This window comes from Camelus bactrianus, chromosome 28, assembly GCF_048773025.1.
Source record: "Camelus bactrianus isolate YW-2024 breed Bactrian camel chromosome 28, ASM4877302v1, whole genome shotgun sequence".
NCBI classification, from domain to species: domain Eukaryota; kingdom Metazoa; phylum Chordata; class Mammalia; order Artiodactyla; family Camelidae; genus Camelus; species Camelus bactrianus.
In genome coordinates this window covers 13,360,314-13,374,327 of record NC_133566.1, presented here as the reverse complement: position 1 = coordinate 13,374,327, position 14,014 = coordinate 13,360,314, and the positions used below count along the sequence as shown (strand labels likewise).

The 14,014-nt window shown below is 49.4% G+C and overlaps 2 protein-coding genes across 4 annotated transcripts in view; both read left to right on the top strand.

The window, feature by feature from the left end:
• Positions 1 to 14,014, top strand: part of RPL31 (ribosomal protein L31) — a 311,150-nt gene that overhangs the window by 262,588 nt on the left and 34,548 nt on the right. The window lies entirely within an intron of this gene.
• Positions 1 to 14,014, top strand: part of NPAS2 (neuronal PAS domain protein 2) — a 264,189-nt gene that overhangs the window by 223,722 nt on the left and 26,453 nt on the right. For all 3 annotated transcript variants that reach the window (XM_074354714.1, XM_074354713.1, XM_074354715.1), the window contains 2 exons: positions 2,159 to 2,279; positions 3,303 to 3,416. In XM_074354714.1, the coding sequence (XP_074210815.1) occupies positions 2,159 to 2,279; positions 3,303 to 3,416 (235 nt within the window). The remainder of the gene's footprint in view (positions 1 to 2,158; positions 2,280 to 3,302; positions 3,417 to 14,014) is intronic.

Here is a 14,014-nt window from a genome sequence, read left to right as displayed (position 1 = left end):
TCAGTCTTGGATTCGGCAGCCCCTGCTCAGTGTCCTCGGGTGCCTTGTTTTTACTTCCATCACAGCACATGCCAAGTCGTTCATTCAGATCGTCAGCACATTTTTCTTGACGGCCAAACACCATCCGATGTCAGGGGTACAGGGTGAGGCGGGCAAGGGCCCACGTCATCACATGAAGGAACAAGACAACTTCAAGTCGTTCCGTACTTGGTTATGAAACACTCGCCATGCCGGGCATTTACTGAGCGCTCGCTGTGTGACCTTGTATCTGCTCGTGTCGCCCTCATAGCCCCTCATCTTAAGGTCGAGAAAAATGTGGCTTGGAGGGCAGAGGCGGCTGTCACACCCAGCCTCCGGGGCTCTCACCTGCCTGGCCAGTCCCTCCCGGGCTGGACCACCAGGCAAAGATGCGCCCTCCCCCAGCGGGTACAGACAGCAGGACAAGTGCAGTGGAGGGGCACAGGGGCCGGAGCAGCAGGGGGAAGGGCACCATTCTGGGCAAGGTGCTTTCTCAGATAAAGTGACTTCAAAGCCGAGACCTGGACGATGCTCAAGAGTCACTGAACAGGAGAGGATGCAGAGTGTCCCAGCTGAGGGTGCAGTCTGGGACAAGGCCCCAGAGGAAGGAGCAAACCTGGCAAACCGGAGAAAAGGGAGTTTGGGTGCTGGAGAAGGGCCGGGTGGGGGCACAGAGCCCGACGTGTGGATGGAGAGGTTGAGGCTTTGTTCCTGGAGCTGTCGGAAGCCAGCGTCAGGTGGTGACGATCTGATACGAGGCTCCTGGCCGTTGGTGGAGAGCAAATAAGATGGAGACAAAAGTTGACATGGGAAGACTTGTTTGGCCAATTCATTCCCCAGAAGAGATGATGATCTGGATGAGGGTAGAGAAAAAGAGAAGTGAGTAGATCTAAGAGAATTCAAGGGAGGGAAATGTCCCAGCGCTTGGACAGTTTGGATGTGAAGATCGGGGTGGGTGGGGGAGGACAGGTTGCCACGCGGGTGGCTAGCATGGGCAAGGGGCTGCTAGGCAACATGACGTGGCACCAAGAACACAAGGGAAGGAGAAAAACAGTGATGACATCGGGGGTGTGTGCGGATCTGGGGTCCCTAGGACCATCTGAGTGGCAGTCAGAAGGTTCAGCCAGGGCACCCAGAGCGAGTTGCCTGCATATACAAATTTAAGGTCATACACAGACTGTGTTTGAAGCTGTCAGAGGGGATGAGTTTACTGAAGGAGACAGAGAAACTGATGGAGACCTGCCTGTCTCCTCTCTCTCTGCAGTGTGGTCACCCACCTGCACTGTCCCGTCTGGGAGCCACTGGCCACCTGGCCACATGTGGCTATTTAAATTTTAATGAAAATGATTAATATGAAATACAATGAAAAATTCTGCCTTCAGTCCTACCAGCCCCATTTCAAGTGCTCAGAAACCATGTGGCTGGTGTCTTCCCTAACGGACCATGCAGATTACAGACCATTTCCATGATCACAGACCAGTCTGCTGGACACCATTGGATCTAGACTAAGGGTTGTATTTATTTTGTATCCATGGTGCCCAGGCCCTCAGAAAAAAAAAGGTGGAATTCCTTCAATGAGACACCTTTAGGAAGTAAACAGGCAGCCATTTGCTGGCCTAAAGATCAGAAAAGGAACCCATCCATTCTTTAGGGGCCTTTGGATGAGTCATTGGCCCCACGCTAGGGCCCCATGCTGCCCACACCACCATCCCCACATGCCCCGGCCAGAACGCAGGAGTGTCCGCGCATGGGCTCTCCAGCGAGAGAGGACCCTGCGTGATTATCCAGCTTAACTTCAGTCTTGCTTCTTTCTTGGGCCCACGGGCAATAGAATAGATGCATTTGAAAACGTCAACCCTTTTAGAATCACTTTGCGGAACACCTGAAACTAACACAACATTGTGAATCAACTAGACGTCAATAAAAATTTTAAAACAATGTTTTAATTTAAAAAAAAGCCTTTTAGATTTACAACTCAGAATTACAGAGTGACAGATTCAGAGTCTTCACAGAAAATCATATCCTGAACTTCTCATTTCAGAAACCAATTCTAAATTGTCACAAAGGTTCAGTTTTTGCTTTTGCTTCTGTTTTTCATCTTCGTTAAGTGTGGACCTTTGTTCTTTCTTTTCTTTTTCAGTCGGATGTCATGGATCAGAATTTGTTAAATTTCCTTCCAGAGCAAGAACATTCAGAAGTTTATAAAATGCTTTCTTCCCATATGCTCCTGACGGATTCCCCCTCCCCAGAATACTTAAAATGTGAGTTTGACTTCACTCGTTTGACAAGCTAGAAAGATAAGAATTCTACTTTTGAAAGAAGGTTAGAATGAATTAAGAAGGCAGGACTAATTTTAAGAATAATTTTCCTTGTGACTCAGAGCATTTCCAAGATCCTTAGAGGTATATTTTAAGTTTAAAGCTAAAACTGGCATTTGGAATATGTAAGCCATTTAACTTTTATGTGGAAAATTTGAGAGCACAGAGCTTAAGCATAATAACTTGCTTCGCTTGTAATACAAGAGATCCCTTTTTTTTTTTTTAACATGAGAGTCTTTAAGTCACAAATGGTCAAATGGTACAAAGAAAGATCCGTGAACAGTCGGCTTCTTTTGGAGGACACTATAATGCTAGACGTGTGTGACAGTAAGTGACCAACTGAAAACTGAGTAATTAGATCAAAAATCCAAATTCTCTTCTGAGGCTGTCATCTGGTTATTTATCTACATTTGCAGAATTTATGGAATTTTAAAGTCTCAAAATTGGCAAGCTGGATAGAAGGCTGGCCTTGGTCCCTTGATAAAGCTGAGCCACATGTCACTGAGTGAAGCATGTATGTGGCTGGCGAGACCAAGGTGCCTTGTGCTTGTTCAAGCCCCTAGACCATTTTCCAGGAATAATGTGTCCTGTTTTACACCTGATTTTACTTCAAAGCAAAGTGAAAAGATTAAAGACAGCCGCTCTATGTCAGCAGCTTCATTTTACTATACGGTGAGAAAACAGCCGGAACTAATCAGTGCCGACAGAACCAACCACAGACATCTGTGAGCAAATTAGGGCTAATTGGGTCCAAGTCTGGAATGCAGAATAGCTACAAACTACGGAGGGGAAACACCTATGCGGCAAAGGTTGAAAAACCGTGTCCGAAAGCCAGTCCTCACGTGAGAACTAGCTGCTCTGCATGTTGCCCCGGCCCTGGGAGTCTCACCCGGATGCGGTTGGTTGAGTCTTGAGTCAGTACGATGCTCATCTTCTCTTTCTCTCCTTTTTTCTTGAACGGCCCAGCTGACAACGATTTAGAGTTTTATTGCCATCTTCTCAGAGGCAGCTTGAACCCCAAGGAATTTCCAACTTATGAATACATAAAATTTGTAGGAAATTTTCGCTCTTACAACAATGGTAAGCTTTAATTGTCCCCTAATTGTGGCGAGTGTCTTTTGTCATGCAAATGTACCCCAGGGGCCTGGGAATCACGGAGGGAGGGAGGAGGAGGGAGACTGTGCTTTCCATGTTTGCATTCAGATTCTTGTGTTCCCGAGATGTTTTTGTGCCTGGAAACGTTATCTCCCGTTTGGGAAGCATCCCACACCTGTTTATGTGGGGGCACAAAGTCCCCCCGAAATGCGCATTAGTTGTTGATTTAGTTTCAGGCTAAAGGAAGAGTTCTGTGCTGTGAGAAACCACTTACAGTTAATAAAGACCAGGCAGGCTCAGCCAGACAGGGCTTCACTGTGATTTGAAGAGCTATCATCTTGGCTTCTGCATTTTTCTCCCCCTTCTTACAGAGCTGCTGGAGCAGGTTTTAACAGACCCAGCATATCAGCCTTCTGCTCAATCTGGCCCTAATGCACAGTGCATGGTCATTTCATGAGACGCTGACCATGTCCAGTAGATGAGCAGTAAAATCTCCCCCAGATAACTCATGGTCCCAGCTCTGGCTGCAACTCTAAACTAGACTTAAAAATGCTCTGTTACACTTTTGACCCAGGCCAAATGGGAATGCAGGCCCGATGCCAGAACTTCAGAAACACGGGTGGGTCCCGGCTCACAGCTCCCTGGTGGAGCCTAGCCCAGGGCAGCCTGCATTCTGTTTGCTCCACTCTTCAAAATGCAATGCAAAACATGGAACTTTGAAGGCGCTAACATTTCATAAAGTAGCAGAGATGGGGTAAAAACAGAAGGAATAGACAGGGATTGGTGGAAGAGGACAAGACGAAAGGAGAGAAATAGCAAAGGTAACAAATATGGACAAAGACGAGCTCCGGAGATGGCGGGTGGGCAGGGAGGCGACACCAGGGAGCTGACGGTGGCAGGTGACTTGCGCTGCTTTGGTTGCTGTGATTTAACCCTGGACCTACGTCGAGTCTGGAGTTTCCATTAGAAGCAGCCAATGTGACAGCACCGAGTCCTGATGCTCAGGCTACCCGGGAGTTTTCCTCCAGCCTTTAGCTGATCCCTGTTGTATGTGATCTACGTGAATAGACATGCTTTGCCTAAAAGGCTCCAACTCTCTGCTAAACAGCATGGTCCTTTGGGCCCAGTGTTCAGGACTCATGCCTGGTTGATGGGCTCCATGGCCAACTGGGGGCCCTCCTGGAAAGCTCCCCACCCACGGCTCAGTGTGCCCGAGTGGCTGGAAGTGGGGGCAGGTCAGCCCACCCAAGGGGGCCCCTAAAGCTGGGCAAAGCAGGTGAAGCCAAGGCCTGCCCATGTCTAATCCCACTCATCTGAAAGACTTTCCTGACCCTTGTGAGACAGATGTCTAACGAACCACACCGGTAAATAAATTGACGTAAGAGGTGCTTCATGGGAAACCCAACATGGTGCCAGCCCCGGTGTCATGGTTCCTGGGGGCGGGGGAGGCAGCTCATTACAATGCATGTTCTCCAGGTGTCACTAAAAGATTCCAGCTCGGGGGCTCTGAGGGTGGGGCTGGGACCATGTGGTTGGAAAACCTTGGGGTTCAGATGCACAGGGTCGTGGATGTCGAGAAACACTGCCTCCTTGTAATACTAAATGCCACCCCATAGGCTCGCTGACGGAGCTCTTCCAGACGACCATACCCTTGACTTAAACATAAGCCGGGGTTTGGAATTTGCTTAAAATGTGTGCTGTGACCATAATGCCAGTGGTCAGGAGGGCAGCTTATCCCCGTTGGTTGCATGCAAGGAAGGCCCCCAGAGGGCCAGGGCTGCGGGAGTCATGGGATGCTGTGTCCCTGTGGCAGCAGCGCCTGCATTTGGTGAAGGGAACCCACCTGTGATTGGCTGGTGAGCGGTGTTATCCTTTGTGAATTCACACCTCCACGGCGTTCATGAAGAGGCTGCTGCAGGAACACCTGAGTTCTTAAAAAAAAAAAATTGCTGCTGAGCATCACTTAGAAGTTTCCTGCCCTTTGTCCCATTTTAGCGGATTTCAAGAAACCAACCAGGCTTCTTTGTGAATACCTGAGGTTTTTCTGTTTTGTTTTGTTTTTTAACTAGCAAGGCTTTATTTTCACATCAGGTTGAGACAATGTTTGTTTGCCTGAAAGAATGTGTGGAAATTATGTGTGATTTTTTTTTTTTGAAACTGTTACTGCTATAAACACACCGCCTTGAAAGTGGAAAATTTAAAACCGAGAGTTTAAAACCAGAGTGTCTCCCCAGAGCCTATTAAACAAACCAGTCAGGGGTGCTTTCTTGAGATAAGAGTCTCCAAATATAATCGTGGAGAAACTGAGATATCATTCTCACTTGGATTCAAACAGCAAAAAAAAAAGTCAGACAAATGAATTCTAAGATGGAACGCTGTGACGTCAGCAGCAGTCAACCCGTTTTGACCTCTAAGTGTGGTTTGACGTAAGAAATTATTCAGATTTGGTTCTGTAGGTTGACTCCTCCGTAAACATTGAACAGTGGGATAATAATCTCAACAGAGGAGGAAACTGTTGCATTAAAGAGTTAAGTCTAACGTGCGCAGGTGGGAAGTGGGGGCCCACCTTCGTAGCCATTCTAAACCTGAGCCATACCCTTAACTTCAGTGCTTTGCTGCCTCCTGCAAATCTAGGTTGAAATGACACAGGCAGATGCGAACGCAGGCCTCTCCCTGCTGCCTGGCGTTCTGCTGGTACGCGATGCCTGTACTGTGCTGATCAGGTATCCTGCATCCATGGACCAGGCTGTTTTTAAGGGTACCCGAGATCTGTTTTAAACCAAGCATGGTAAGACACACAGATGTGGAAATGACTGAGATGAAGGAAGAGGTGGACGCTCACAGATTCCCTGGAAACAGGCACAGCTTGCCGCGGAAGGCCACTGGGGAAGCACCAGGGCAGGCCAGGAGCAGAGGCAGCAGGAGGAGACATGGGCAAGGGCCTCTATCAAGGTTTCTGTGGAAAAGAGCAGAAGAGGCATGGTCAGCAGGCTTGGGGTCAGCTGGTTTGACTATTTAGAGCAGGGTCTTGGGTGTAGGAGCTGCCCTGAGTTGTCTGGCCCTGGGGTGATTATGGTAGGTGGATGGTGGCCCAGATTGTGGAGGAGATGGTTGGTGGAGGAGATGGTTGGGGGCGTGAGTGCTGGATGGGTTGGTTTACATGTGAAAGGAACACCAGAAGTGAGTTGTCTGCTATCTCTAGGAGCTGGCTGGCCCTGGGAGGCGCAGTTCCTCTGGGTCAGCAAGGCCCCAAATGTCAAAGCATCCGACACAGAAACTAGAAACAAGATTATTACACAAGCCACCTCTCGCACCTTCCCCGAGGTCCCGGGCAGGCACAGGTTAAGAATGGAAGGAATATGACCATGAACATCGGTTTTGTTTTTGTTTTTCTTTTTTTATTTTGTGGGGGAAGGTAATTAGGTTTACTTATTTGTTAATTTTTTTTTTTTTTTTTGAGGAGGTGCTGGGGATTGAACCCAGGACCTTGTGTATGCTAAGCACGCGCTCTACCACTGAGCTACACCCTCCCCCATGGTTTTGTTTTAATAGAATACCTGCTCCGACTTCACAGAACGAGGCAGGAGACCCTGCTTTGGTCCAGTACCATGAAAAGTCCTAACATTTTTGTTGGGCTGATTACTTTGAGGAGAATTGTATGGTGCATTTTTTTTAATATTTATGTATTATTGGGGGAGGCAGGTAATTAGGCTTTTGTTTGTTTGTTTGTTTGTTTAATGGAGGTATTGGGGATTGAACCCAGGACCTTACATGCATGCTAAGCACACACTCTGTCACTGAGCTGTACCCTCCCCCTATGGCTGGTGCATTCTTATTTGTTGGCTGTCGAGAGGAAATAATGAATTGGAAAGGACAGGGACCTTTATTCGTCTGTGGACTCACCACACCCCTTCCTGGGCCCACACAGTCCATGCCTGGCATGTAAATGAGGGCCTGACAGAAGTAGGTTGACCTAGACCGAGGCTCCGCGTCCTTGGCCCCGGACGCACAGGTGGTGGGCTGAGTCAGGATTCAGGTCAAAGACTTCTGACTCATGGGAAAGTAACACTCTTCCCTGGGAGCTGAGGACCAGCTCTCCTGGACGGAGCCGGAAGGACATGCCAGGATGGAGCAGCAACTCCCTGGAGGGCCCCCCCCCCCGACTTCTTTGGCCTTAAATCCAAAGTGAGGATTAAATCCACGTCTGTCATGCTGGGTAAACTGGAGTGTGTGTCCCTTCTGGTGCCCTGTGAGTGGTCGACGCTGGCAGGCCTCCTTAGCAGCACTGAGTGGTCAGGGAAGTTGGTCTCTGGCCTCCAACTCAGCCTCCGTCAAGTTCCCCTCCCACCTGGGCTCTCTGGGCATTCAGAGGCCAGCAGCCCCTCCCCGACGTCTTACCAGCCCATTTTACAAATCTGTTACAGGAAAACAGGGCACAAGAGGATGGCTGTGTCCCAGGTCTCCACCGAGTCCCTGGGATGCAAGTGTGGGTCCTTGGCTTCGCGCAGGAAGGAATTCAAGAGTGAGGGGGGTCCATCTCACTCAGAAGGGAGAGAGGCCATGAGGTGTGGGGTTGTGAGTTTTTATCGGCTTCATATGCTAACAAGTGGGAGGATTAGTCCAAGTACTTTGAGGAAGGGATGGGGATTCCCAGGATCTGGGCCACCACCCACTCTTTTGACAGCCTCAGTACCGTCCTGTCACCTGTGGGAGTGCCAGTCACCATGCTAATATATTTCAGTGAGCGTACAGTGAAGCTCAAGGTCGACTGGAAGCCAAATCTTCCGCCGTCTTGGGCCTCAAGGCCTGTTGGGAGTTGAATTTTCTGCCGCCTCAGTGTTAACTGCTGCGACATTCCTTGAATGGCTGTGCCCTGCCCTTTCCCTCCTGTCTCAGGTAGATGGAACCAAGGCCGACAGGTGCTAGCTGCTACCCAGACTCACATCTGTAGGAACCCTTGGGCCTTAAGCTAAAAGGCCCAGAGTGAAATGTGGAGGCTTCGGGGCAGGGAAGAGAGAGTGAGGCCAAGCCAGAGAGGAGACCCTTAAGTCATGTAGATGACAATGCCATCTGCTTGCCTGCTCAGGGTCCATGTGGCTCTGTGACCGGGGGAAGCGGGGGCGGGGACAAAGCGCCTTCACCCTTGTTGAAGAGATTAAACTCTCTAAATGGACGTTTCCTGATTCATTCTTCAGTTGTGCCACCCCCTGTCCCCCAGCCCCGGTCCCTTTGCCAACACAGCAACCATGGCCCCAGTACTTGAGCAAACTGGAACCTCCCTCCCCCTATGTCTGCACCTCTTGGTCTGCCCTCAGGATGCCATCCCTTGCTGAGGACGTTCTAGGGGAGCTCAGACAGGACGTCACAGCTTTATGCTAGATTTTTAATCAATGTGAAGACATGTGTATCAGAAACTGGACAAGAAAGTCGTTTTCTTCGAATTGCAAAAAAAAGCTCCCTGAAGGAGTCTGAACTGGGACCTGGAACCACGGGTCTCATCCTCTCCCCATGAAAAGCCAACTCTCTGACCCTGGCTGTGTGGCCGGAGCCCTGGGGTGGATGGACCACCCGTCAGAACAGCCCCTGGGCCGCCTCCTATCTGCACATTGTTTCCAGGATAGAGTTGAAACAAAATTACCATTTCGGGGCTGTTTGTCCAGTAGTAGATTTTTTAAAATGCTTTCGCCCTTCCATCTTTTTACTTCTCCGATTGAATAGAGGAGCCCATGGGGCTTTCCCGACCTCCACCCAAGTCCTGCAGATCCAGCCACACTACTGTTATGGGGAGGGACCCGAGCAGGTGGTTTTCAAAGGCGTGATGAATAGTCTTGGCTTGAAGGGGTCCTGATAAGCAGACCCCAAGTCCTGAAAGAACCTTGTGCCGGGAAGGCCGTCCTCTCTGGGAGTCTGACCTCCTCCCCCAGACTTGGATTTCAGTGTGCCTCTGACTGAAATCCAGAAAGCAGTATTTCAAAAGTGGTTGGTGTGGTTCCAAATAGGTCACCCTCAGCAAACACTCCACTCTGGGCTTTCCAGAAACCACACACCAGAGGATAAAAGTTTCCCTGCCCTCATTTTACCTACTCGCCTCAAACCACACGAGCAGATTTGAGAAGCTGGCAGAAGTGGATGCTTTCCAGCTTTCAGCACTTGATTCCGTGCGTTCCATGGGATTTCTGGAGGCTGCCTCACTTTGCGGCTTTGAGGAGGTGGAGACGGGGTGGGTGTTGGGTTTTGTTTTTTCCCCTGAGCTGAATTGAGAGCTCTCACTTAAAGGAACTAACCAAGTACCCCCCAGACCTCACTGGGGATGGGATCATGAGTTCTGCACAGAGGGACAGCTTCGTGGAGAAAAGTCTGATCTATCCATCCCAGGCTCCCAAGAATAAGAGGCAGAGCGTCCCCTGTACCCGGACAAGGAGGCACCGCGTCCTTCTGCAGCGGGGTCATTGCTGCCAGATTAGATTGCAGAGGAATCACGATCAAGAACAAATTGTTACCCAAGGGCATTGCCCTGCGTGAGCATCTTCATTATTAAAACGGAGCAGCAGAGGGGGAGGGTACAGCTCAAGTGGTAGAGCGCATGCTTAGCGTGCATGAGGTCCTGGGTACAATCCCCAGTATCTCTTCTAAAATAAATACATAAATCTAATTACCTCCCTCCTCTGCACCCCCCAAAAAAATTAAAATAAAAAAAAAATAGAACGGAACAGTGAGGGATGGTCAGACCTTTATCAGCCACATCTTTCTGCTTGTGTCAGCCCGGGAGTGGGAACTTTTGTACAGGTTGTCCAATAATTGTGCTAAAAATGTGCACAAGATATCCCCTTGGAGGACAGGGTCCGAGGGCCTGGAGGAAGTTCACTTCCTGAGCCTCCCATAATCTGGCCCGGTCCACATCAGCCATCTGGTGGAGATCTTATCCATATGCCATTACAAGCTTCTGGCCCCGAAAAAAAAACCTCATTTGAATTGATGAGTGCCAGGGGAAAGAAGAAATCTAAGACAGACATGTATTTTCCCATTAGGGTAATTTTTTTTTTTTTCAATCCAGCACATTGCAAACCCCCAGCTCCCTCGTGTGGCTCTCAGCCTCCCTCCGATGTCGATCTTTTTTCCAAATACCAAAACGAACTGGCAGCAAGGAGTGAAGAACCCATATGACCCCAGCAAGCCGGGTGGGGGCCCGGGCCAGGAACCACAAAGCAGCCCTCTGTTACCGCTCTCCCAAGAGCCCTGTCACCTGGCTGGTTCTTCGCAAGACATCGGGAAAACATGCTATAAAAAAAGGAAAAAAAAAAAGAGTCTGAAAAGAGTGCAGAATTAGTGGGAGATGATTTCTCATGAAGGTGTAGGACATTAATTTTCCCTCGACAGTCCAGCTCTCCAGCCCAAACATTTTGGATGTTTATCACAAACGAGATTTAGGAATTTCTTCTTCCTTTAGCGAGTATCCTCATTGACTGTTTCCCGTCTTCCCAGGCGCCTACCGGTTTTGTTTCTGGTTTGTTCCCAAAAGTGCTGAGAAAGCTGTTTGTCACACTCCTTGTGGACCCTTCGTGTGTTTTTCTACAGCTGTGCCTACTCACTTATCCCGAGCCGGCTCTGATCGGAACAGTTCATCATGTGGGCCTGATGGCTGAGCCGGTGCTGAGGAAGGGTGTCAGTCCATCTTTCTCCATTTCTTCTGTCGCCATCCCTGCCTCCTCCTCCTCCATCTTTCCTAAGCCCTTGGGAAACATGTCCCCATGCCCTGTTCGGTCTCCCTGCCCCTCAATCTCCTTGTGCCCTTGTCGTGGCTGATTTGGGAGCTCCCTTTTGTCACCAGGCAGCCTTGGAAGCCAACCCCAGGTGCCAAGTGAGACAGACATTATCATTCTTATCCTCGGGGAGAACCTTGGGGCTCTGTTTTTTTTTTTTTTTGGAATCCTAAGAACTCCAGCCCAAGGCAAAATTCTTTCAGGTTTTCTGAAGTCAGTCTTCAGTGTTGAAAGGTGCAGGAACAAAGAAGGGACTTGATAACCCCGTAGACCCTTTGACTAGGAAGACCTAGAGCCCCATCCTGCATCTCTCCGACCATGAGGCTCACATCGGGCACTTGCACTGTTTTTCACGGAGTGGTGATGGCTGTGTACTGGTTTGCAGCAAAGCTTGCCCCGGTGTCCTCCTGACCAGTGTGAATGCATCAGATGGCAGAGAGCTAGCCTGGGCACCAGTGGCACCAAAACCATGTCCACAGCCCGCCCCCAGCGGCACCAGGCTGGACTATGGAAGGGAAGCCACCTTGGGGTCTCAAGGTCTGTGCATTGGTTACTGGCGAGGATCAGAAGGTCTCTTCCTGACCTGGGCTGTAAGCTGTGATATGGATGTGAGATGAAAGGTCATCTCATGAGAAAGTTGTTCAGTAAATCCATGTTGAGCACCTGCTGCTGGGGCCAAGACGCCTGCTCGGAGCTGCAGACGGAGAAAATTCCGCCTGGCTCCCATTGTGGGGAAGCCTATCTTTAGCTTTGGGCCAGAGTAAGATCACTGTTGAGTATGATGACTCTGGGGTTGGGGGGTCTTGTCATGAGCGGTAATCACTTTCTCCCTGTCACGCGTGCTGTGTGTGTGTGTGTGTGTAGAGGACGGGGCTGGGGGGAGGAGAAGCCTGGAAGCAGAGATCTGATAAAACCAAGGCACTGAGTGGTTAATCCTTCTGAGAGGCTTGGGAAGCCAGCTGTAATTAGATCTATTTTTTTTTCTATTAACTTAAATCAAAACAACTAATTAAATCCTTAATTAATGTTTTTAAACTACCTTGGGAGAGACGTGCCAGAGAAATTCCTCTAAGTGCTCCATATTACTCGGGGGTCCCAGGGCGCAGCGGGCACGTCGACTCTAGAATGTGCGCGAAGGCTCACGCTGTGAGTACAAGTCATTTCAGACACAACCGGCGAAACGCGTGAAGTGTCTCCCCCTTGGCTTCCCCCTTGCCCTCTGTCACAGCTTTCATCCCTGATTGACTTCCACCTCTGATCAAGCCCTCAGCTGCTTCCAGCTGGGGGGCAAGCTGGTTTAGAAGAGGAGTTTGCTCCGTATCGGGCCCCCCTGTAAACTACCTCGCTTATCAAGTGCAGACTGTAAGCAATAACGAAATCTCCCTCCTGGGGTGCACATTCATCTTTAAGTTGTAAAAGGTTCATCTTCCACGTTATAAAAGGGCTGATAAAACCACCTTGGGAGGCAGCCAGGCCACCAGTAAGGTCTGCAAAACACCCACTTAAATTTCCATGATCCGAGCCTCTGCCCCTTGGAGAAGTTGTCGGGGGCTGGTGTTTCCCACTCGGAGCTCTTTCTGTCCCACCTCCTCACGGTAAATCACCCAGGAAGGGCACTCACTGACAGAGCATGTGAATTTAGCGGCCAAAGGACCACTCAAAACGAGGCTCATGGCTTAGAGACAGTTTAAAGAGACTTTCTCTTAAATTTCTAGGAAGCCCTCGGAAGTTCACTTGGTGGCTCTCGATACCCGGAAGGAGAAGGGAGGATTTTGTTAGGTTGTTATCGGGCGGGTGATGTCTCTTAGGTTCAAGCAAAGAGGATATTTCACATCTGGGGAATTTTTTAATGTCTTTTTTTTAATTACACAGATGTTCACAGCTGCAGACCCTCCCCTGATGTGGAGTTGTTTCCTCTCCCTTGATAAGTTCCTTGGCTCACCCTGCAGATGAATCCACAATGATCTAAGCCAGTGACTGACAGATGTAAACTCTCCTGGGCCCACTGTTTGTTTGTTTTTTTTCTCTTACCCACTTTATATTCTTGTTTGGAAATGTTTATTGGTATTTCTGTGAATGCTTTTGGAGAGTGCGTTTGGTAGAAATGAATTTATTCATGGTAGTGGGTGGAAGGCCACCATAGAGAGAAGACTCAGTCCAGAAAGAATCACTTAGAAACTTACAAACACATAAAATAAAAAACGACTGGAAAGCCCAAATCCAAGGAAAAATCGTGCAGACTTCCTTTCAGAATGCAGTTAGTTTTCCGGTGCTTGGTGTGTTCTCAGACTGGAAAACATAACTGCGTTTTGGTCTACACGTTCAGAACTGCACCGGGGATATAATCAACTACATTTTAAACAGAGCAAGCAGTTGTGCAGATCATCTAGAATAGTGAACCTCAGCCCCCGCCGCATGTTAGTAATTCTGGGCAGCTTTTCAAAGTGCTGGTGCCTGGGCTTCACCCCGAGTTTCTGAATGAGCGGATCTGGGATGGGCCCTGAGCGACCCTGTGGAAGGTCCAGGGGAATCTGGTGAGAATTCCATGCACACAGTAAGTTGACTTTTCTCATATTTACCAGGGCTCTTCACCCCCTTCTGTCTCCCACCCTCAGCAAACTCCACTTAACATGGCAGGATGTTTCTCTGACCCAGAAGGTAAAGCAGTTTTTCACAGTCACCCTGAAGATAGGTGTATGGCTCCCAGGGAAACTGCTGCTGATCCCAGGTGGTACCTCCGCAGCCAGCCTCTGGGGGCCTGGTCTCAGCATCCCAGAGGGCGGGAGCCCAGAGCACCAGGAAAGTCACCAAGATTTCTGAGAC